Source organism: Gordionus sp. m RMFG-2023, chromosome 1 (genome assembly GCF_954871325.1).
Source record: "Gordionus sp. m RMFG-2023 chromosome 1, tfGorSpeb1-WG-v2, whole genome shotgun sequence".
In the NCBI taxonomy this organism is placed as follows: Eukaryota; Metazoa; Nematomorpha; class Gordioida; order Chordodea; family Parachordodidae; genus Gordionus; species Gordionus sp. m RMFG-2023.
The window spans coordinates 78,586,813-78,613,570 of record NC_088775.1 but is presented as its reverse complement, the minus strand read 5'-3'; the positions used below and the strand labels follow the sequence as shown (position 1 = coordinate 78,613,570).

General features: G+C 26.2%; 1 protein-coding gene across 3 annotated transcripts in view; it reads right to left on the bottom strand.

Annotated features, from left to right (window-relative positions):
- Positions 1-18,817, bottom strand: part of LOC135931193 (adenylyl cyclase-associated protein 1-like) — a 53,001-nt gene extending 34,184 nt beyond the window's left edge. The window contains exons 1-7 of one of the 3 annotated variants that reach the window (XM_065468129.1): positions 18,565-18,817; positions 8,039-8,175; positions 7,904-7,981; positions 6,555-6,608; positions 6,405-6,494; positions 5,933-6,018; positions 2,706-2,811 (exon numbers count right to left, since the gene is read on the bottom strand). In XM_065468129.1, the coding sequence (XP_065324201.1) occupies positions 2,706-2,811; positions 5,933-6,018; positions 6,405-6,494; positions 6,555-6,608; positions 7,904-7,981; positions 8,039-8,175; positions 18,565-18,706 (693 nt within the window). In that variant the 5' untranslated portion in view covers positions 18,707-18,817. Of the gene's footprint in view, positions 1-2,705; positions 2,812-5,932; positions 6,019-6,404; positions 6,495-6,554; positions 6,609-7,903; positions 7,982-8,038; positions 8,176-12,169; positions 12,320-18,564 lie in introns of those variants that run through there. The other 2 variants (XM_065468130.1, XM_065468131.1) reach the window with 2 other exon arrangements.
- Between the last annotated feature and the right edge of the window lie 7,941 nt (positions 18,818-26,758).

The window sequence follows — 26,758 nt, the reverse complement described above, 5'->3', positions numbered from 1 at the left end:
TTATATTGGTATTGGTATTGTAAACCAATATTATATTGGTATTGGTCCCACCCCTAGCAGAGAGTAAAGGAATAGAATTTATTTCTCATAGAGTTTAATCATGTTTTTAGTTACTTTTAAACTTTTTTTTTAAGCTTGTAAAATTTATAATGTTGATGCTAAACAGTGTTAGGTTCTAGTTTTGAGATTTTTTTTCAGGTTCTTACCCAGCTTTGTTAAATTATATTCAACCGTATGGCTATTCATGCTAATCATGAACGAATGATTAGCTTTATATGATTAGATAACATTATTGGCAAATCTTATATCTTTTCAATATTTTTAATAAGATACTTATATCTACATCTAGATTAGTGATCTGCATCGGGCCTAATTTTTCAAGCCCGGCCCGAAATTTTTTTTATAAAAGTTTTGCCAGCCCCGAAATAGAAATTTTTTAAAAAAGGTTTTGCCGGCCCGGCTTGAACCAGAAATTTTTTTTAAAAAAATTTACGCACCCAGCCTGGCCCTAATTTATTTAAATATAGAAATTAATTTTCATAATTACTCAAAATAAAAGACATATGTTATATGTCGTTTAATTTCAAATAAATAAAATAAAATATTTTTATTTTACATAAAAAATCCAATATAAAATTGATAAATTTAGATATATTAAAAAAAAATTCCAAGGTCCAACCCGATTCGGCCCGAATTTTTTTTTAAATATTAATCCCGACCCGACTCAAACTTTTTTACAAATATTAGGCCCGGCCCGAACCCGATTAGTTTAAATAGAATTAGGCCCGAGCCCTGCCCGAAGCCCGTTCGGGCCAAGACTAACTTTGCAGATCTCTAATCTAGATACCTTTTTTTAAGAACTGCCCATCTCTTGTAACTTGGATACAATTTATTTTTATATGTGACCTTTATGCACTAATTTCTGTAAAATGTATGATTTGATAATTTTTATAACAAACATTAAAATATTTCGTTCAATGTTCTCTAAAAAAAAGTAATTAGTAATTCTTATTATTTATGGCAATCATATTTTTATATGTTGAATAAAATTATTTAATATTCGTATAAACAAATCGAATAATAAAAAATATATATTTGATTCGTAAATATGAAACATTAACATGTACTTCACTCCGTATATGTTAGAAAGTTCTCAGTAAATGATTTCATATGTATAAATCGTTGCAGGTGATTTAATGAAAATTACATAAAGGTCGTTATTCTAGATTAAACTTAACTTAAGCTTACACAAAAACAAAATCGAATAATTGCATTATTTGTATTAGACGATATTATTCATATTCAAAAGTTTAAATAAAAAGTTTCACGAGGAACATATGTTTAATACTTTATAAATAATTCAAATATTTAACGATTTAATAGACGAGGGTTTTTTGGAAAAGTTTAAAAACATTTTTAATTTTTGATAGATCTGATTTTAAGGGAATCATATTCCAGAATGCATAAAGTACTACTTCCTAGTCCTACCCTATTAAAATTCAGATAATTTTGTCATAAATTTTCGTTTATTTATTTTAAAATGTTATATAAATCTAATAAAAAATTATTATAAATTAAAGGTAGTTTAAAAGTTCACGATAAATTTTTTTGATATTCAAACATGTTGGAAAACGATTCAGGCATAATATTCTAAAACGATTTACATAAATGATCATAATATAGGAATCAGGATTTTCAATGAGAATCGGTGCCGATACTAAATATCGTGCATCTCAATTCCAACAATTAATTCCAAATTTAATTGGATTTATGTGGAAGGATTAAATATTGAATATTTATTATTTGATTCATATCATATATTTTCAAGTCGAATGATATTGAATTTTAGACACTATTTTTTCCTATATTTCTTGAAATATAAAGTTTTTATTCTAAATTATATTTTTTAAAAAACCCTTATCAGTTGTTAAGAGTTAATACTATAAAATTTTAGATAATAGAAAATTTAATTAATGCTATAGACCCTTCTACAACATAGATCTTCGCAATAGAAAAGTATCTTATTGCTAAAAGTAAATAAATTCATACTCAATTTTAAAACATTTTAAAATCAACTAATAGTTTTTGTTTCTGTAAAAATTTTAATAAATGCTATAGACCCTTCTACAACATAGATCTCCACAATAGAAAAGTAGCTTATTGCTAAAAGTAAATATATTCATGCTCAATTTTAGAACATTTTAAGCTAAAAATGATCACCAAAAGTTTTTGTCTCTGTAAATTGTCCTAATTTCTGATTAATTTATTCATATTCTTTGTTTAATTTATTCATAACTTTTGTTTAATTTATGCTTGATGTATAAAAGTTAAAATATTTGTTTAAATGCCAATCAACAAGCATAGTTGATTGGTAGAATGTAAAAACAAAGGATAATTGAAAATAATTAATAATCAATATATTTTGATATTTATTATTCATTCGATAATTTTTGTATGAATTGAAAAAAAATTTTTGACTTGTAATAAAAACTTTTATGACTTTTTTTATTATTCTACAATAACAGTATTGTTTTAGTGAATAAGTATTATAAAGTTAAGACGTTAGAAAGTGTGATATTAAGTTAAATAATTATATTGAAAAAGTTAAGGTTAGACTTTTTTATAAATCATAATAAACTTATCAGAGAATATATATTATTAAAGATTTATTCGATTTTATATTTATAGTATAATTTGTTAATTACTTTATCGTTCCATTTCAGCCCGGTAGTGTTAGTCTTCTTGACGTAATTGTACAAATTAGTTAAAACTTCATTCCAGGATTTCCCCCAATCAATATGAGGAGAAGTTCTTAATTTAAAAAGCGATAAATAAAAGGGGTTTAATCTTTTATGAAAATTTAATTTAAAAAAAAAATAATTAAAGATTTCATGACAAATCGATCAATAAAAAGGTATAAATTTAAAATTGGGCAAAGTTTCTTAGTTCTTATTATTTTGGGGAATATCAGGATATAGATCAAGATAAGAAATGGCATAGTCTGGCACTTGTCGGTCATTCAATTATTGAGTTACTAGTAACTATCCAATTATAAAAAAAATACATTTATTAATGCCATTATCATGTGGTCACATATATTATGCTGCTCATCGTTTTCGCATTTATCTTTGGGTATGTAAGTTGAAACCACATGGTTTTTCTAGCCAAGTTCCGAAAATAATCATAATTTTTGACGCAAATAAGGCTGGAGGGAAATAAAAAGAAAAATTATTTGTCCCCGTCAAACCCGGCCCGAAACAGATTTCTATTTAAAAAAGTGATTTTGGTGTAAATCCAAGGTATTACTATATATATACGCTTTATTTTGATATTAGATTAATCATTTTAATTGGGTAATTTTTTTTATAGGAAATCCATAATTGAACGAAGAACCTACAAGTAGAGATCTGCAAAGTTAGGCCCGACCTGTACCCGGCCTGGACGGGCTTCGGGCCTAATTATATTTAAAATAATCGAGTTCAAGCCGGGCCTAATATTTTAAAAAAATTCGGGCCGGGTTGGGTCTGGCCTTGGAATTTTTTTTAAATATATCTTAAGTTATTAATTTTATATTGAATTTTTTATGTAAAATAAAAATATTTGATTTTATTTATTGAAACTAAACGACATATAACATATGTCTTTTATTTTGAGTAATTATAAAAATTAATTTCTATATTTAAATAAATTCGGGCTGGGCCAGGTAGTTAAATTTTTTTTTAAAAAAAATCGGGTTCCGGCCAGGCCGGCAAAACTTTTTAAAAAATTTCGTTTGGGCCGGGTTAGCGAAACTTTTTTTAAAAAAATTTAGGGCCAGGCCGGGCTTGAAAAATTAGGCCCGATGCAGATCACTACCGACAAGAGTCAAATTAGACATTTTTTCTTATTTTGACCCCTAATATCTCAAAAAAATATAAGATAGAAGATGATTTTGTCCAAGTTACATGAGCTTTCGTTTGTATACCAAATTTCATCAGTATATAAAGAGGGCCGGGTATAAAGCTCTGCAAGTGGCTTGTCGGACCAGGACCTAGATTTTTAAAAAAATTGTGTCAGGTTTAAATTTAATTTGATATAAAAATAAAATTCTCTGCGCGGTCCTTGCCGGGGCAGTTTTTTTTAAAAAATATTCAAATAATCAAATTTGTTAAATCAGCATTATTTTTCCGTTATTGGCCAAAGGCGAATTTTAAAAAAATGCTGCTCATTGATCTAGGGAGTAACCTATCGATAGGGGGCTATTATAACAGATTATATAAGTATGTATAAATAACAGGAAGACGACACTTATTAATGAATAAAAGGGTCTATCGATTAGATGAATGACAGTTGTGATTGATGAAGTTAGTTTGAAGTGGATTGTAAAACCTATAACAACTACCCTCGGTTGTATTAAGAGGACCTAATAAATATTTTTTCGACAGGAATATGATACTCCTATAAGCAATATAATAAAATACAGGTCTGCATCAACAATATCAGATTGGAACCGATATTTACAGGTTTTAAAAATCGTTCCGATATTTTCAAAAAACCAGATCCGATAGTATTGTATATTTAGTTTCATTCCTGTATATAAATAATACCTTTTATTTTATACATAATTTCTTAATAATAAATAGATAAAAGCATTTAAAAATATTTAATAAAACAAATTTCGATTCAGCCATAAGGCCGTGTCCTGATTCACTTATTTTTGATATCTCTGTTTAGCTTAATCTATATAGATTTTGAACTAGGATACATTATTTTGGTTTGTTTTAAGTGCTTGGTAGCAATTCTTAATTTTCTTATTTTTGTTTTTTCTTACTTTTTAGGGTGTTTAACCGAAGCTATATAGCCAGCTGTTTAGTAATAAGTTGAACCAGGACAAGATCTAAACATTAACAATATTTTAAATGAGATAATTAACATTTGAGGAATAAAAAAATAGACTGAATCATTCATGATGATGCAATAAATATCACCTTGGCCACGAGTAACCTAAAATTTAAAAGTATGTCTTGTTTTGTACAAAGTTTATAATAAGTTATTTAATTAATTCAAAGATTAGTGGTAAATAAAAAAATGTAAATATCGGATTGGATTTGTGGATCGACACAGCTCTAGCATCAAATTAAGGATGATCCGGATAAACATTAAATATTAATAGTTTTCCCGAATAAAAAAGGAAATTATACAATAAGATAACTAATATGATGGGATCCCTTGGTTAAAGAAAATTATTCCAATATGCTATTTTGTTAATATTTACAAAAAAGGGTCTAATGAACGAGATAATTTGTCTCAAGAATATTTAATTATATCATTTTTGGACTTTATTAGAACTTTTTTTAATAAAAAATTTGTTTACTGTAACAAAATTTAAGACTGAACTGAGATAACTTAAAATGGAAATCGGCGAAGAGAGAGCCCGATTTTTTTAAAGAAAATGGAGGAACAAGCTTAGGATTATCTAGACAGAAGTAAATGAAAAACAATTTTAAAAAAATTATAGCAGAATTTAGATCAAAGACATACTGTCGGCAAAAAGTGGCATCAGCATCTTAGATAACAAAATGTTAAGATTATTAAACAAACGGGTCTTTGTAATGTTTGGATTATTTATCATTTATCTAAGATTTATTTTGTCAAAACTATGCTCACTATCATTTTTTGTTAAAATTTTGACACGAGATTGCTTTCAAATCAACCGATTATAAAAATTTTAGAATTTTGGACATTTGTTTATTTGATTTTGTTATAGAAAATTTCATTTAAATATTATAAATTAATGTAAAAATTTCTAAAAAATTGTTTGCACAATAATCATGTATTATACATTTCCCCCGTTTTTAGTTTGAATAATAATAAATTTTTTTTAGTGACTAAAATTTTTACTAAATATAGCATAAAAAAATTAATATGTTGAAAATCATTTTTTTAAACATACTTTCCTTTATGCTCCATGATCACTTTATTCGAATAAAATGTTCCAGAATCGTGCATCTCCTTAATATAAGGAGCAGGGGTGTTTTTCTTAAAGTTGAAAAATATAAAATGGATAAATGAATTAAAATTAGTTATAAAATAATTCATAATTTAGTAATGTTAATATAAAACTAAAGTTCTAATAAAAATAAATCTCATTGGCATTTTTATAAAAATTCAAAAAAAATTAATGGTCTATCAAACTAAAACAGAGTTTGAAAAAAGAAACTTTATTGTCCCGAACTTTTGAGTAAAAAATTTTTGAAGATAATAAAATTGATGATTTATAATTTTTAATTTGTGGTTTCACTATGAAATATATATTCCACAAAAAAATTTTTGAATTTTTAGTTTACTATAATTTTTAAATATTTTCTTGATGAATGGGAGATGATCAAATAATTGACAAGTTTATTTTTAAAATTAAAACTTACAATATTGATCCACCCTAAAGCGGGAATGGAATTGCTGACAACAGACAAATTATTGAACAGAGGACTGGATCTGTTAGCTTCAGCTATTTCCTGTATTTTTATATACAAGCCAATTTATTACACATCTAATGTTTTTAAAAAATTATTTACTATGACTTGTTGTATTTTGCTTATCAAAGGATGCGTTATTTGATTCCATTTGTCCTGTAAAAAAATAAAAATAAATTTTTTAGTTAATATTAATAGCTATGTGGAAACATCAGACGAATTCGAGGTCAATTTTTTAAAACCGAGCGGGACTAGATCAAAAATCTGAAATTTGTTCAGATCGTTTGTTCAGATCGGATCAACAAAAACAGGTTTAATCAGTGCGCTAGATTTTCCAGAGAGGGGGGGGCACTTAATAAATTTCTAATTTTTTAAATTATTAAAAATCATGGAAATTATATCTAGAATTAGCATAGTAAAAGGAAAATCTCAATTGAGGGGGAGGGAGGTCTCAAAATTTTTGGGTAATAATATATAATATATAAGGATCGGATGTTATTTTTCTTAAGATAGGTTTTTCATAAAATAATTAATAATAACTTAAATTATATTTATATATGGAAAAACGAATGTTTTGGAGTGACAGATATCGCTCAGAGGTTAGATACCTTGACTGAGACGTGGCACCCCGCTGGTTTGCACCGGCTCAGGAGAACTCAGGATACTTTCTTATCTTGAAATCAACCTCTTAAAGTTTAAGGTTATGTTTGAAAGTTAGTATGATTGATTGGTTTGGTGTTTTAATATTATTAAATTAAATTTTAATAATTAGGCATTGATTAGTATAATTGTTATGTTTTGACTAGGGATGTGTCGATATTTTTTTATCGGATAGGGCGGATATCTTCTTTTTAAAATCAATATTATAAAGTCTTCCGATTCGATAAAATGGGGTCTTAATTTTTAAAAAAAATTAATTTCAAATTTCATGAAATATCTGTTTGTTAATTATTATGTAAATAGATTAATGTTATTATATAAATAAGTGATTTATCAATAAAAATATTTTATAACTTTTAGATTCATGAATTTAAATTCTATATAATCATCATAATATATTTAAATGATTTACGTTTTGGTATAGTTAAATTATAGATGTTTGCAAAACGCTCCATTTGAGCCAATTTTTAAATAGGCTAACTCAATAGTTTGTTCAAAAGATAATTGCCTAAGTCTCGAAATTTCGCTAATAATGTCCAAATTTTTGTGCCATTTATGAGATAAATATTAACTTGCGTAATATTTTTCTGGATAAAATAGTGTGTTAGTCATTTTTAAAAATCGGCTCAAATAGAGGATTTTGCAACACTAGATGTATGCATTAAAAATTAAGACCTCTAAAAAGCGGTATCGGTACAAACCTAGTCTTGACTGACGTCAAAAATTTTTAACGATCTGGGTCTAAGCAAGATCTCATAGTATCTCGCATTTAGTAATATAATATATAATACTTCTGGAGGAGCTTTGGAATGAGAAGCCATTTTCAATATTTCTTTCAATGAGTTGAAGCAAATCATCACTAATTCAGCCTTTATTCATTCAATAAAAAGTAAACGTATAAAAATAAATCAAATAATCAATTTTACTTGTTGCGAGACAGGCCCACCTATTTTTTGGCTTAAATCATGGTATTTGGACAATGGATCGGATATCATGTCATCGTACATTTGAATCGCGGGAGATTCGTGGCTATCGGAGGAATCCATTGAGCTAGCGCTATGACCTTCATATCATTTTAAATTTTTAAAATTATCCTATATATAAAAATCAAAAATTTATTTATTATTAATAAAGTATCCTGATTTAACTTATTTTATAAACGATCATTGTTCTTCCTAATCAAGCATTTTACAAATGTCAAATATATCATAACGTAATTTCCATTGTGTCAAGTTTTATTTTTTATTAAATATGGCTCAGGTGTAAGTTAAAAATTGGCAACAAGAGAAAATTACTCGAGTTCAACATAGTAAATTTATATTATAAATCAATGAAATAAGGATCAACTGAATTAAGAAATCATAATATTAAATACATTGAATTAGGGGTGTACATACCACTTTTGATGGGCCGATCCGATATTAAATCGATATTGGCCGATTACTGATCCGATATAACAAATCTGATTTTGTTCATTATGAATACTTAATATTTTAATTTTTTAATGTGTCCATCGACTTGTGAACCACATCATCTATGTTACCATAAGCATAATATATCTCATTTAAAATATTACCACTAGTAAATTTTAATTAACCTATCTAATATTTATTCAATTATATTATACTTATCAATGTAATATCATTTAATATATAAAATAATGTCGTAATTTTTTTGCCCCGAAAGTCTCTCTATAGTGTAGAAAGTAGAGAATCACAACTAGTATATTTATGATAAATATAAAAAATTATTATAAAGACTATTTATCTAGTTTTAAAATCATAAATATCCTTATAAAAATAAACTATGTATTTTATTTTCTTTATGGATATTTTCAATTTGGTTAGTTTTTTTTAAATAAAAATTATCACTTCAATATATATAATAGGGCTTGCCGATATTTTCAAAAAACCGATCCGATATTGTTTTGGTTATTTTATGATTGTATATATTCATATACTTTTTTTTATTTATAAATAATTTCATATCTAAATTATATAAAAAAAATATTATGCAAAAAAGCAACATTAATTAGCTATTTTAACACGTTGTCATCTAAAAATTTAATAAGTTTCTAAAATAGTGTTGTTAAACAGCTCGATGTGCCGATTTTTTAAAACAGTTAACTCATTTTTTTAGCCATAAAAATACCTCGAGATTTCGCTGATAGATATCCAAACTTTGTGCCGTTTATGAACAAAATCTTCAGGCTTGCATAATATTTTTCTATTGAGTTAATCGTTTTTTTAAAATTAATTAACAGATTTTACTTTATGCTTGCTGGCTGAAACGAAGATCGACAAAAACAAAGGAATAAATAAAAAAAATAAGTTTTAATTATGATTTAAAAAATAATTCTTTTGAGATAATCTTGCTAGTTTTAGGATAATATTAATACTCATTAAAAGTATTTGCATAATATTTTTTTTATATAATTTAGATATTTTAATGAACTATCATTTAAAGGTCATCCTTTTTTATATTACGAATTTTGATATTAATAAATTTATCATTCTCAACTAAGAATTTTAGCTTTGCATGCGAAAGAATATTTTTCGAAATTATAAAGTTAAATTTTAATTTAATTATCCTAATGAATATAAAATATTGAAGAAAATATTTAGTTTATAAATTTTCAGCAGTGGAATTATTTTGAAATAAGCATGAACGACAAATTCTTAAAATTTAAAATCATATTCGCTATCTAATTGGCGTGGGAATTAATTAGAATAAAAAATAATTAATAAAGCAAAACAGTAAGATTATGGTTTGTGATCCATAATTACTAAGGGCTATTTTTTATTTATTTATCTGTCATATGATTGGTTGAATTTTATTAATTTTTTTTAAAGTATTTTTTTGCTAAATATTTGTTAAATGATATATTTATATCGAAAACCATTGGTTGTTAATTTTAACAAATATTTTTTTTTAAATGAATTTTTTACATTTTTTTATTAGTGAGATTAAATGTTTAAAATATTTATTTGAAAATAATATAATATTTTTTTGTGGACCCGGTTAATAGAAGCATAAATACCCAGTACATAGAGCGTCTATGGCGTGACCTCAAAAGAAAATATGCTAAATCTGGTAGGCTCCAATTTATGGAAGATTACAAAGCAACATATATTTATTTAAAGAAGAGAGAAAATATAAGTTTAATATATTTAGAATATATATTTTTATATTTTAAACTTGAAAATAGATATTTTAAATAAAGAGTCAAGTATTTAATTATATGCTAAGATAATATGTAATTAGAAATAAATAAGTAATGATATAAGTGACCAATGAGAGAAAAGTCTGTTAAAAGCTGCACGGCATCTTAATAATCCATAAAGAATTTTTACCCAATTTGCCCTTCTATTTATTTAAATTTTATCCTGTCCATCTCATTTTTATTTATCTTTTTACAAAAAATAGGTAAATAATTGTCTATAATAAAAATATTCAAAAATAAATATGTGTAAAAATTAACAACGAATGGTTTTCGATAATAAAAATATCATTCAACAAAAAAATATTTAAATAAATAAAATTCAACCAATCGTATGACATAAATAAATAAGAGATAGCCAATGGTAATTATGGCTCATAAAACATAATCTTACCAGAAAACACCTTCCTTTTTTTACATCGTAGTGAAATTTGACACCAAAATTATAAAAACATCTCCAACTTAATATTGAAACAAAAAAAATGACTTTTTTGGATATGAATACGCTCCTACATGGTCTAATAATAAAAAAATAATGTATAAATTGACAAATTCAAATAAATTAATATTGCATCCGTGGTGATATTTAAATTATAAATTCATTGATAATTAATATTTTAAAAAAATTAGACTTATTTTTCTAAATAAATACTTCCTACATTGTCTAATAAATATAAAAATAGTAATTAGACTTATTTTTCTAAATAAATACTTCCTACATTGTCTAATAAATATAAAAATAGTACATGAAAATTGAAAATTCAATAATTCATATTTTCAATTACAAGAAGGTAGTTAGAATAAACTAGGTAATTAAATTTGACAATTATATATTTATATAAAATAAATATGAAGCAAAATTTTGAACAATAGTAAAAGTTTTCAGGTCTGGCAAATAAAAATGGGGCATATACATGTAATCATTTTGCAATTATATAAATGAATAAAAAAATTATAAATTAATATTACCACTAAGGGTCTGCAATGGGCGGATTTTTAACTCTAACACGCTCATCCATTGTTTTAAAGAACCACTAGCACATTTTAAAAAACCACTAGCATATTTATTAAAAATTCTGTACCGCCAGCCCACCTGCGCTATATTTAAAAATTAAAGTCTGTTCTACTAATTTTGCCTGAATAATATTTCAAATTTGCCCACCCGCCTTCACACTGTTATAAATTTTTTTAAACAATTTTATAATTTGCCCACCTGTAGTATGAGCGTGCGTGGATTGGTTAAAACCTAGTCATTTGCAGAGCTCTAGTTACCATTTACTACTCTAATTTTTTTATTAGATTGTTGTTTATCACAACAAATTGTTACTGTTATATCCTTTCTAAATCGAGTATGTGCGCTAATATTAATAGCCAATCCAGCAGAGCACTCATATTAATAGCCAATGACAGCAGATTCATTTGATACGCGAGTAAATTGTGGCAGAGAGCCCATGCGTTTAAAAAGAAAGCTTTTGGATATTTCAGGGCGAGAATGTATGCAATAATATATTATTTTGTATAAAGTGGTAGGACCAGATGGCAAGCAAAAAATCTTAAAGAGGTGAGGAAGAGCTAGAGGTCTGGAATGGGTGGGTTTTAACTCTCCTGCTCGCCCAAATAACACAGTTGGACGTGTTAAAACCCCTAAGTTATACACTTCTAAGCTGAACTTCAACTGGTCCAAAGCAAATTAAAGGTTTTTTTTGAAGATATGACTGGGATAAAAGTAGTATGTATTTAAAGTTATTTCAATAATTTTAACAAAAAAAAATAGCCATTATAATAATTATGTAAAATATTAACCGTAAAAATTATAAAGTTTTAAAGGGTACTATACCTGAAAATTGAATTGGTAATGATAGTGGAATCGGAGTTAAAATTAAAGGTCAACTAGGATGTCAAATAATTCCAACAAAAAATTTTTTAAAATATTTATCTAATTTTAAAATCAATTTAATTTAAAAGTGGCATCCAAAAAAAATTTAATCCAAAATATTTTTCAAAATTAATTGTCAAAAATAAAATAAATATAGGCGGCAGCAGATGTTTTTAAAACATTTTTTTTTATTGCCGCTGAAAAATTTAAATTGTAATTAATTTTATGGTTTACCAAATGTGAATTAGAATTCTGAGCCTTTTAAGAAGCTGTCCAATTTTCTCCTCATTTTACAAACCCAGTCCGAGTTTTTTTAACGTCTAAAGGTACTATAAGAGACGAATAAGAATATATCTTCTCATTGTTTAACTTATTAAATGATATTTATGATGACGGGCCTGCTGTGATATGAATATTAATTACATTAGAAATTCAGTCAGTAGAGCGGCTATGAAGTAGCAGGTATTCCTGATATAAAATTGGATGGGAGCTTAATTTTTTCATGTTTGAGGGCCACTAAATAAATAAAAATTGGCACTTTTAATAGGTCTAAATAATTGAGTAAAATATTATAAAATTTTAGGAAAGAAATTTACGTTTAAATTTTATCGATATCTTATACTCAAAATTTTTAATAATTTGAAAAGCAGCAAGTAGTTAAATCATACAATTGATTTTTAATATAATAATGAACAAAAATGAACTTGGTTGGACAAAAAGGTAAATATTTTTAAATTTACGGATTTAATATTTTTATAAAATTACTATTAGATAGCTATTTAGAATTTTAAAAGCTGAATAAGACAAATTAGGGTGCAGCATTTTAATAAAAATATGCAAAACAATTAAATATTAAATGAAGTTTGGATGATATATTATATTATCAATTTTATGCAACACTTCTTATAAATATTCACAATATCCCTCTTTCAGTATATAAAAGTAAAATCCAATTATAATTATAAAATAAAGTTATACTTTTCCTTATATCGTAAAACTAAAAGGCAAAAAAAAATTTCCCTTTTTTTAAAACTTGCTTGATTTTAGTAGTTATTTTATTTGTTTGAGATGATAATTAATCAAAAAATGATAAGGGCTTAAGTATAACCTGTACTCGAATTTAATATTAATTTTTTTTAACCCTTGAATCTCGAACCATGCCATCATACTTTAGAAAGGGTTAAAGTTGCGGAGAGAGCTTATAAAATTCGCCATCAACTTGTATCGTGGGAAGAATAAAGTAAAAATAAATTAATAGAAAAAATATCCAAAATCTTCAATGTTTATCGTCGATATATTCCTAATGACACATTCAGGTTAGCTGAGAGCGAAGTCCGTATTCCTATATTCAGAAGTTCCCACGAAAATATAGGAACCAAAAATTTTCTTTTAATTTTTGATGAATATATTTAAAAAGGGTAACTATAACTAGTAACGTGTCATAACAGAGCTAAATAAAACACAATTATTTTTTTTGTTTAATATTTAATGTCATTGAAATTTTTTTGTCACGATTTTTCTTGTTTACACAGGAGGAGCGAAAGAATCCTCCCTTATGCCCTTTTGTTTTCATTTCCATAACCTTGAGTATAGTTAGGCAATAGCTAAAAATTAGCTAATTAGGCTCAATCCAGAGGCACTTGCCGGAAAATAAATCGTTAAGCATTGAAGAGCCAGTTAATCTATTTTTGCCTTCCAGAAGTTGTATTTTCAAAAAAAATTCCGAGACTGAGGTAATAGTTTTCAACTAAAAGCTAGGTTTAGCCTGCTAAGGTGGCTAAAAGTTAACAATAAATTTTCCAACTATAGCTCGAAGCATCGTAAATTTGTAGGGCCTATATTTTTCACGTTCTGTGCTCACTTTCACCCATGTCATAGGCTTCCTCCTCAATGTCTTGCTCCTCATCATGGTAAATAGTTCATTCAACTATCTTTACCTTTTTCTTCCCGAGGGCGAAGGTAAATGCAGGTTATTAATAAAGAGGAGCATATTTTTTTCTTACAAAACAAATATCCTCAAAAAAAATAGGTAAATAAATTTAAGAACCATTTAAAAATAACATATTTAGTGTATAAATCATGGTAATTTTATAATCAGATTATACGTCTCTTATACTTAACGGTCATGATCAATTATGTAAACGGCATTTAAAAATAGCCGTAATAAATGCAAACTTAGTAAAGAAGAGTGGAATAATCTTTTTGATAAATTACAGTCTAAAATCGAGGAATCATCTTGTTATCTGATACGATTAAAGAGAAAAAGAATTAAAGGTCAATTAGAGAATGCCAGCCACGTAACAAATGACTTTATCCTTTATGAAAGATGGACTTTGCCAGACACATATAGTGCATCAAAAGTGAAACCTCAATATAGAATTAATATTTCTAGAGAGAAGTTTATATGAAATTCAAAATTATTCTTTCCGCTTCTATCAAGTTAATGTATTTTGCAAATTAATACCTTTGTAGAAAGGTTTTCAAAAATAAATATCCTTCAACCGATATATGCATTATTTGCATCCAGGGCATTTCAATGAAAATAATAAATATGTAAAAAGCATTGGAGAAAATTTACCATTTAGCAAGGCGGAATAGAAGAAAAATTTCCAGTTTTTGTCCAAATATTTAAAGATTGACCTGAGGAAAAGTTATGATCATACAAATATTACCTAAGCCACAGGGTTTGGTAATGTATCTTTTGGTGAAGCCTCTAGGTCTCTATTTTTTTTGACTAAAGATTTTGTTGTTTTTTCTTTAAATTGGTCAAATCAAAGTTTTGCATAACACTAGGGAAAGTAAAGTACAGATATTTAATATTCCAAATGACAAAGTGGAAATGTTATTGAAGCATGACTATGTATTTTAAGAATCTAACGACCGAATTCGGGAACAAATACAAAACTAAGTAAGGTGTTGGTATACATATAAACATGTTAAGTGTGAAAGAACATTTTGTAAATTAAGGATTATAAATAAAGTTTGCAGCCGGGGAAAGATTATAAGGTTGTGTTCATGTTACTCTTAAAATCCTATATTAGCAGTTAGAGAAAATTTGCGGTGCCGTGAATTCCTGATAACTATGAATGAAGGGTAAAATGAACGATCGATTTTATAAACCGGAATGAACCAGTACAAATTCGTTCAAAAATATATAGAATGAAACTAAGCCGTTTTAAAATTTTAAACTAAGAAACTGGATTGGACCTAAATATTATACATATCGGTTCAACATCTTGATTGAAACAAATGGAATTTGTGGTATGAGCAATAGTTCAGCATTAATATTAAAATGCTTTATTAAGCTAAATTCTCCTTCAAATTGAACCCTTCTAATTTTTTGTAAATTAATAATATATTGAATAAGTGTTTTCCATCTATTTAATTAAATATCGTTCACTTAGCTCAATTTTATATTATAAGCAATAAAATTTGTAATATAATTTAATTAGGCACGTCATTTTCACTTTTTATTTTTAAAAGAATAGAAAAATGGTTGCAAAAAAAAGATAATTACAAGGTCCCTGTCTCTGCCCAGATAACCCCTGATATTATTTTACAAAAGTTAATGGCAGAAAGGACAATTAATATTTTTAAAAAAAGCCCAATGATCAACAATTATGTATTTCTTTCCAAACTTTTTAAACCATGAAATCTATATTTCACCAGGTGGTAACAAAAAAACTTTATAACCAGGCCCTGTGACCCAGTTTTACAGGGATCCAAACCGAAAGAATATCGGTTCGGGTTCAGGTTTGGATAAAAATAACGGTTCAAGGTTCAGGTTCGGTTCGTAAAAAATTAAAATGTCGGTTCGGTTCGAACCTCTAAAAACCGGTTTAAACACTTTTGTATTCAAACCTACATTTGAATTATGTATAGGGAAAATATTTTTTATTTTATCATTATTTTAAAAAACACATGTATAAAACCTTCATTTTTATTAATTGTCCATTATAAAATAATATTTAATTTAATTTATAAATATAAAAATCAATTATTAATTTTAATATGAACAATATTTTATTTTTTTTACTTAATTTTTATTAAGCCGCACAATTAATATATTTTCAAAATTTGTTTCCCTCAAATTACATCTAAAAGGAGTTAGTAAATTTAATTGTTGAAAAACATCTTTCCACACTAACTTGGGTAGCCGGCACTGCCAATATGATATGATATCAGATTTGATGTGTCATTTATAATAATATTTTGGATTTAATTTTCCTTTAAGCATTATACTTTATAAGCTTAAAATAATTAAAAAATGTTGTAAAATGACAATATACTAAAATTTATAAAAATTATGACCGACACTTATCAATCAAATGTGATTGATAATCTTTAAAATAATTCGAATATAATTGATTTTTTTAAATAAACTAATAATAACTTACATATTATTTTATAAGCATAAAATCCCGAGGCTCAAACCGGTTCAGAGACATTTTAGCGGTTCGGTTCAGGTTCGGCTAGAATTTTTTAGCGGTTTAGGTTCGGTTCATGTTTGATAAAAAATACAGGTTTGTAGCGGTTTAACGGTTCGGTTTGGATCCTTGCAGTTTTATTATAAATGAAATTTATTCTATATCATAAAGTTATATATTATATTTAACCCTTTCAGACGATAATATAAATTGGAATGAACTTGCAAATATAAATTTAAACATAATACAGTGATCAGATCATCTCTATTGTAGCCAGTTAAAATAATTAAAATAAAATATATTTTTATTTATTCCAATTTACTACACAAATTATATAATATTTATATTTGAAACAAGCCAATCAAATATGACATTTGTTATTTTTAAATTTACCAAATTTTAATTTTTTTTTAAAATGATAAGATTTTATATTTTAAAGCTATATAATTCATTCATAATTTTATAATTAAAATATATTTAATAAGATTGAAGTGCAATCAATGCATTGTTTCCATTTATGTAATCATTTTTTAAAAATTACCATGCTTCTTGATATGGTTGGGGGAGGTGATATTCATATAATATCACTTATTTTTTCTTTAATGTTTTTGAAAAATTTAAATTATATTTTATTTCTAAGATAAAAATATAACTTTTTACGATAACAAAAAATTATTGTCACTTTTTTCCTAGGGTTAAATATTTAACAATAATTCAGGTAGTTTTATGATGTTTTTAATTTCTCTCTGAACTATTTAGTTAAGTTATAAGTTATTTTCTGCCGCCATTCAACTATAGATTTTTTAAAATGTTTCTAGAATGGGAAAAATGTCAAATTTATATTTTGGGGAATAAAGGTCTGACCAATATATGATGTTACAACTTGTGGGCAAGCCATGTTGTTTAATGTTGCTATTCTGCCATGTTTCAGGTAGGATATTTTATTATTATTGTGAAGTTTAATTAATTCCCTTTTCAAAAAAATGAACATGAATTAAAAATATTCTTAAAACAGAAAAATGGTTATATAAAAAATAAACAGCAAGAATTCTCAACTACAAGAATTACAATTTGGGGTTGTAATGTAAAATACATAATGACATTGAGAGAACTAATAAGCATCTAAATGAGATATAAATAATGTTTTATTTTAGAAAATTGGTTAGGTACTCCAAATGTATAAATTTATTAGTACATAAATTATTAATCACACAAGACCTGCAAAATTCAATAGTTATCCCCAACCTAGCCTAAATTTTTTAAAAAAAATTTTTAATCTGCTCATTTTCTGTCTAGATTTTATTTTTAAAATTTTATTTATGAATAATTTATCTGTATTTTGTAAATTTTTTAAGAGGGAAAATAAAAAATATTAGGAAAATATCAATCTTTTCCAAATTGATGTATAATTTAAATTTATTTAAAAATAGGTTTTGCAAAAATGAACTCTTAGACCTGATCTAGATTTATATTTTTTATAGGGCTTGCCTAAAATTAAAAATGCTACCATTTTATAGACCTTCCTTGGGCTTACAGGTTTAGGTATAGCTGAGTTAAATTATCAAATTTTTCCATGGACCAAGGTGTTACAAATTATGATTAAAAAATAACAAAGTATCTGTTAATTAAGTTGACCATTATAAATATTTTCATAAATCTAATTAAAATGTGTTTATATTTATATACAAAAATAAAGTGGCACTATATATAAATCCTTTAATAACTTTGAAAATCTTAATTTAAGAAAAAACTATTACATATTAATTGTCAAATTTGTTTATATATATTTCAGACACTTTAAACTATGTGTAATAAAATAATTAGATCATATTACTCTTAATATAAGGAAATTTAAAATATTTTTTTTTTAATTTTATGAATAACAAATAATCTTTTAATAGAAAATAATTAATTAAATATCATACATACCATTTGTAATATTCATAGGGCTCTTCTTAATTAATTGTTGAAATGGTTGTGAAGATACACCTTCTTGTGCCTTTTCCATTTTTGTACATATGTTTTCGAGCCTTTTCACCACGTTATTCAATGAAGTATTAGAAATTGCCATGATCTTAGTTAGAAAATATTATTTTGTCTGTTTTATTCAATGTAGATGCTACACATTTATTTCAATTAAAATTATTGTATAATATAAAGATATTGGTCCGTGCAAAGAATTAAATAAAATTTGAATTTAAGGCGTGTTTGAAAAAAACGAATCAAACTTAATTTATGAAAAATAATTTAATAAATATTTAAAAAATCGGTATTTCCATCAGATTCATATCAATTAATATGGGGATATATCTATTATTGTTATAACTATTAATAATAAATGACCATGGATCAATTTTTTTATAAATAAGGACTCATTAATACGATTAAATAATATTTAAAAAAGAAAATATACACGTTGATAAACCAAAAATATTTTATATTTTAATTTGTTGTCAACTTTGATAAAGTCAAAAGTAGAATTGAACCTAACAGTGCTGTTAAATAACTTAAAACAAATCACGCTAAATCCATAATATTTTAGTTTCAGCAACACCATATAGCATTAAAAATCTTTAAATTTTATAAAAATTTTATTGCTTGATTTAATTATTAGAGCACTATAAATAGGCAAAATTTAAAAAAGAAATCGAGATAAATATAATTTTCTGATAATTATATCATTTTTTTACTTTATTTATATATTTTTTTATTGGTGCATTTTATTTAATCATGAATCATTTTTTAAGCCAGTGTAGAGATAGATAAAAAGTGCCCAAAATAAATAATTAATCAATAAAAAAAGTCTGTGTATCGTAGTTAAAAAATTATCTTTAGTGATAATTTTTTCAGTGAACTGTACCATTAAAGTTATTTATGATTCTATAAAGTATAAATATTTCTTGTTTCATATATTTTTTGAGCGATTTATTTTTAAATTAAATCGTTTTCTTTGGGGAATTCAGTTTTATATGAGCATTAAGAAATAATTTAGGCCATTCAAATTTTTTCTGAGGAGTGAGAATTTATTATCAATGTTTGAGGATTAATTTTTAGCATTTCACTTTTAATTCTGATTGATTATGATTATATAGATCAATTTAAAATATGAGATTACATAAATTGTGGTTACATTGATACTTATATAACTCAGCAGCGATAATGTTAAATATTATATATTCATTTACATTTTTGCCCTTAAAGTTTTTTAATATTTTATTGTATGTGTAGTTTTTTACTCTAATTTTTATTCCTTTTATTTTATTTGGTGCTTTCTTTTATTTTTATAGTTTTCGGCCTACTCATCCTAAAAAAAATTTTGTAATAATTTATAAGTCCGTAAGCACAAGAGCATTTGGAATCTCTCAGTATAATTATCCTCACAAGATTTAAATAAGTGTTAGTTTTAACTGTGATTATATCGTATAAAACTAATACAATATATTTTCGAAAACGTTATTTTTATCTGTTATATTATAGGAATTAATAAATTAAAATATTATATATTTTGGTTATTGAATAGTATTATGTTTTCATTTATGTAACGCGCATTCATACCGTCCACTCATAGTGGTACCGTGCACTATAATAAAACGGATATACATCATGTATAGGATCTATATACTAGTGAATATACTTGGTGCACGCCCAACTCCTGGTGGGTGATGAAATTGCACTTCGTATTTCTAGGCGGGGTAATGAATGAATGAATGAATTTTTATTTTAGTTTTACTTTTCGTTTTATAACTTAACCTTTTGATTTTGTAAAAAAGATATAAATACAAGATTTAAAAAGTAATAAAATGAACCTTTTAAAACATTCTTTATTTTAGTGTTCTGATGGGCTTCTTTCTTCATGGTGCCCCGCTCTAGGTGGTGGACTTGAGTGATGACCATTATCTAACCTAATGAGATGACCAATACCTAACCTAATGAGATGACCAATTCCCTAATCTAATGTGATGCCAATGCCTAACCTAATGAGATGACCAATATGACCAATGCCCACCTAATGAGATGGCCAATGCCTAACCTAATGAGATGACCAAGAACCAATATGGAAGTTGGATGATAGGCTATAAATTCTATATAGTTTTCCAAGCACGTTCTTTCCCGCCAAAAGCTTCTTTCTTCATGTTGCACCGGCTCTGGGTGGTGGACTGGAATATGATGACCAACACCTAACCTAATGTGACGACCTAGAAAGAACTGATATGGAAGTTGGAAGATAGGCTATGAATTCTATATAGTGAAACCAATGATGATTTACTAATTATTCTAAACCCACGTAAGAAGAAAATATATTATAACTTAAAATTATATGCCGAGATTATAGTATAAATTAACTTATTAAAATAATTTAAGGGTAAATCAACCATAATGGACATATTTGAATACATAAAAAGCCTTAAAAAATATTTACTTAATAATGAATTAACAGTTGAACTTCTTAGTGAAATGCCTATTGATATTTTTCATATTTTTGATTTCTTGAATTATGACCAATTGTGGAAATTAACTGAATTACCTAAAGATGAATTCTTAGATACAATTAAAAAATATTACAAAGATAAACCATTAAAGAAAATAAAACTATAATTTTAAGTAATTGATACATATAAATTTAAAGATATAAATCATATGATTGATTCAAAAAATTCTAAAATTAATATAACTCTTATAAGTAATACTTAATGTGATAAAAAGTTTTTGAAATTTAAAGCTTTAAAGACAAGAGGTTATGTAAAAACTAAACATCTTCATTTTAGAAAAATATTTAAGATGTGATGAAGAGATCAATTTCTAAAAATTTTTTATGAAGAATTATTATTTAAAAAAAAACACTTTTGAATTAAAACTAAGGTGTGAAATTTAAACTTTTAAAAGAAAGGGAAATGTGCATAATATTTAATTGCATAAATATTAATATATAAATAAAAATAAATTTAAACTATAACGCGAAAAAATAAAAGACACTAAAACGCGAAAAAATAAATTGGACACTAAAAGCGAAAAATTAAAACGCTGAAAATTTTATATAACAATCTTAATGATTTATCATTCTTCATTTATTTTTATATCCAACTTGATGAATTATTATTTCTAATTATATTTGACCGACTGATGATAAAAACAATTTTGAAAATTTGATAATAATGACTGAGTACTACAAGCAAGCTTTCACGATTTATAAAGACAACTTACGATAAGGATATCAACCTTACGATTTAAACAAACCAACGTACAAACACAATAAACGATTTGGACAAGCCAACGATTAAGATGTGACTTATGCAACATTGACAACCAAAACGATAAACCATTTGGACGACAAGCTTTCTATGACTGCTTAGATGAACTTATGGGAAGGCTTTTTTAGAAGAGGGAGAATGTTATATTATAGGAATTAATAAATTAAAATATTATATATTTTGGTTATTGAATAGTATTATGTTTTAATTTAGGTAACGCGCATTCATTTAATTCTGTTTATTCAAATTATATTTTTATTTTAGTTTTACTTTTCGTTTTATAACTTAACCTTTTGATTTTATTAGTTTGTAAAAAAGATATAAATACAAGATTAAAAAAGTAATAAAATGAACATTTAAAACACTCGTGTTCCGAGCAATTTTTTCTTCATTATCATTTTGCCAAATTAATTTTACTTTATTATTGCAACTTTTTTCCTATAAATAGTACAAAATTTTATGTTATTATAATATATTTTTTACTCTTAAATTATTATAATTATCTATATTATAATTTTCCGATGTCCTCACTACGTTATCGTGACGTCATGTCATCGCTACGTCATGTCATCGCTACGTCATGTCATCGCTACGTCATTTGTTGATTTTTTTATAAACATATGTTCATACCAAATTCTGAAATCAAAAGAAGTAATTTATTTGTTGATTTTTTATGAGACTATCATTTTCCTTGACTGAAATCGGAGTGCCAGATACCAATTTTTAGAGATTATCATTTATTTGAATTCCTCAAACCAGAAGAAGTAATTTATTTGTTCATTTTTTATGATGGATGATATTCCCACTATTTCTAGAGAGGTTAACCTAATATTTACTCTATTTTTTATTTATTCTTTTTTTTATTTATTCTTTTTTTTTTATTTTAGATCATGTTCATTGCATTTATATTCTTTATATTATTCTTTGTTTTTACAAGCCCTGTCTTACCCATATTTAATGATTGTACAGGTGGTATATTGACTCCTCATCAAGTTCAATCCATTTATTTTTTTTATTTATTCTTTTGTTTCTATTTTAGATAACAAGCCATGTCCTAACCTCAGTTAATGATTGTACAGGTGGTGATTTATCCTTCATTAATAAAAGAAAAAGATGGCAGATCAATCAAAAAAAGAAACGCACTAGCGAAAGCTAGGCCCTACAAAATCTACTAACAACTCAAAATAAAGTTAGCATTATATATATATTTTTTTATACTCTTTTATATTATAGAATACATCTATTTTAGCTTCTGATAATAGCCCAACTATTTCTAGGGAGTTGAACCTAATATTGACTCTTCTTCAGGTTCATTGCATTTATATTCTTTATATTATTCTTTGTTTTTATTTTAGATAACAAGCCCTGTCTTACCCTCATTTAATGATTGTGGTATATTGACTCCTCATCAAGTTCAATGCATTTATTTTTTTTATTTATTCTTTTGTTTCTATTTTAGATAACAAGCCATGTCCTAACCTCAGTTAATGATTGTACAGGTGGTGATTTATCCTTCATTAATAAAAGAAAAAGATGGCAGATCAATCAAAAAAAGAAACGCACTAAGGATAGCGAGGCCCTACAAAATCTACTAACAACTCAAAATAAAGTTAGTCTATATATATATATTTTTTTATACTCTTTTATATTATAGAATACATCTATTTAGCTTCTGATAATGTCCCCACTATATCTAGGGAGTTGAACCTATTATTGACTCCTCTCAGGTTCATTGCATTTATATTCTTTATATTATTCTTTGTTTTTATTTTAGATAACAAGCCCTGTCTTACCCTCATTTAAGGATTGTACAGATGGTATATTGACTCCTCATCAAGTTTAATGCATTTATTTTTTTTTTATTTATACTTTTGTTTCTATATATATTTTTTTTTACTCTTTTATATTATAGAATACATCTATTTTAGCTTCTGATAATGTCCCAACTATTTAGGGAGTTGAACCTAATATTGACTCCTCTGCAGGTTCATTGCATTTATATTCTTTATATTATTCTTTGTTTTTATTTTAGATAACAAGCCCTGTCTTACCCTTATTTAATGATTGTACAGGTGGTATATTGACTCCTCATCAAGTTCAATGCATTTATTTTTTTTATTTATTCTTTTGTTTTTATTTTAGATCATGTTCATTGCATTTATATTCTTTATATTATTCTTTGTTTTTATTTTAGATAACAAGCCCTGTCTTACCCTCATTTAATGATTGTACAGGTGGTATATTGACTCCTCATCAAGTTCAATCATTTATTTTTTTTATTTATTCTTTTGTTTCTATTTTAGATAACAAGCCATGTCCTAACCCCAGTTAATGATTGTACAGGTGGTGATTTATCCGTCATTAATAAAAGAAAAAGTTGGCAGATCAATCAAAAAAAGAAACGCACTAGGGATAGCGAAGCCCTACAAAATCTACTAACAACTCAAAATAAAGTTAGCCTTATATATATATTTTATTTATACTCTTTTATATTATAGAATACATCTATTTTAGCTTCTGATAATGTCCCCACTATATCTAGGGAGTTGAACCTATTATTGACTCCTCTTCAGGTTCATTGCATTTATATTCTTTATATTATTCTTTGTTTTTATTTTAGATAACAAGCCCTGTCTTACTCTCATTTAAGGATTGTACAGGTGGTATATTGACTCCTCATCAAGTTCAATGCATTTATTTTTTTTTATTTATTCTTTTGTTTCTATATATATTTTTTTACTCTTTTATATTATAGAATACATCTATTTTAGCTTCTGATAATGTCCCAACTATTTCTAGGGAGATGAACCTAATATTGACTCCTCTTCAGGTTCATTGCATTTATATTCTTTATATTATTCTTTGTTTTTATTTTAGATAACAAGCCCTGTCTTACCCTCATTTAATGATTGTACAGGTGGTATATTGACTCCTCATTAAGTTCAATGCATTTATTTTTTTTATTTATTCTTTTGTTTTTGACTCCTCTTCAGGTTCATTGCATTTATATTTTTTATATTATTCTTTGCTTTTATTTTAGATAACAAGCCTGTCTTACCCTCATTTAATGATTGTACAGGTGGTATATTGACTCCTCATCAAGTTCAATGCATTTATTTTTTTTATTTATTCTTTTGTTTCTATTTTAGATAACAAGCCATGTCTTAACTCCATTTAATGATTGTACAGGTGGTGATTTATCCGTCATTAATAAGAGAAAAAGATGGCTGATCAATCAAAAAAAGAAACGCACTAGGGATAGCGAGGCCTTACAAAATCTACTAACAACTCAAAATAAAGTTAGCCTTATATATATATTTTTTTATACTCTTTTATATTATAGAATACATCTATTTTCGCTTCTGATAATGTCCCCACTATTTCTAGGGAGTTGAACCTTATATTGACTCCTTTTCAGGTTCAATGCATTTATATTTTTTAATTATTCTTCTGTTTTTATTTTATATAACAAACCCTTCTTTATTTCCTCCTTATAATTGTTTAAATAATGATATATCTACCATTAATAATCAACAAATACAAAATAAATGTTCAGAAAAACACGATAGTCTTGACAAGTCCCCAACTAGACAAATTTTATTTTTTGATGATAGCCTCCCAACTACTAGAGATATGCATATATTGACCCCTTTACAGGTTCAGTACAAATGTTCGTTTTATTTCAATAATAATGTTTTATATTTATGCCTGATTTCCTTATTTATTTTAGGTTAACCCAAACTTAATCCCTCACATAGCTACAAAACATGATATTTCTATTAAAGATAAGCAAAGAAAAAAATGGCGACTCAACAAACGCCTTACCCGTTCTAGAATTACAGGTATGCAGGATAATAAGGACCTACGCCTGATATTAACTCCCTTGCAGATTTTTAATGTTTTATATATATAGGTTTATTTTATAATCACCCAGATACCGTCAAATGATATTTCTATAATCACTACCACATTCCCTATGGCACCTCTACCATGTATATTTCGACATATATTTGATGACCACCACTCACCTATATTAGATATCGGAAATATGACAGAAATATGCGCCTTCTGCAATGCTAAAATGTGGAATGGAGAAAAATTATCAAAAAGCTCATGTAGAAATATTCAGTTTTCTACATGTTGTGAATGGGAAGGTATTTTTATCTAAAATTTCCCAATTACCACCAAATTTATTACGTTTATTTACCGGGAATCATTGTTCATCATCCCACTTTTTAACAAACATAAGAGCTTATAATTCCGCACTGTCATTCATTTCACTAGGAGTTAATATAAATAATAATTTATCCAATTCGCGATCAGGTAATTATACCTTTCAAATTAATGGACAGGTTCATCATCGCATTGGTTCACTCCTACCAACATTAGGGGAAACTCCTAAATTTGCCCAATTATATATACATGATAGTATAAATGAGATAGAAAACAGACATAACCAGGTTCCGTTTTTAGATCGTTGTCTTTTAATGGAATTGCAGGATATTGTTCACACCTACAACCCCTTTGCTTCTCAATTTTTGAGAGTATCTTCTATGACTACTGGCGTTCCTAACATATCCTTAAACTTAAAATCTACTCCAAGTTTTGACGTACGTTATCGCAATAAACCTACCTCATCTAAAATAGCAGTATTATTACCTGGTGATGGCAGTGATCATATAGCCCATAGAGATATTATCTTAAAAACTCTATCTGGTCCTTTAAGACGTATTAATGAGCTCCATTCCTCATACGATCCCTTGCAATATGTTCTTCTATTTCCCAGAGGCGATATTGGATACCATCCATCCATTCATTATAGAAACTCAACTAATAAATATGTTACCTGCAGAGAGTACTAGGCCTATCGCTTT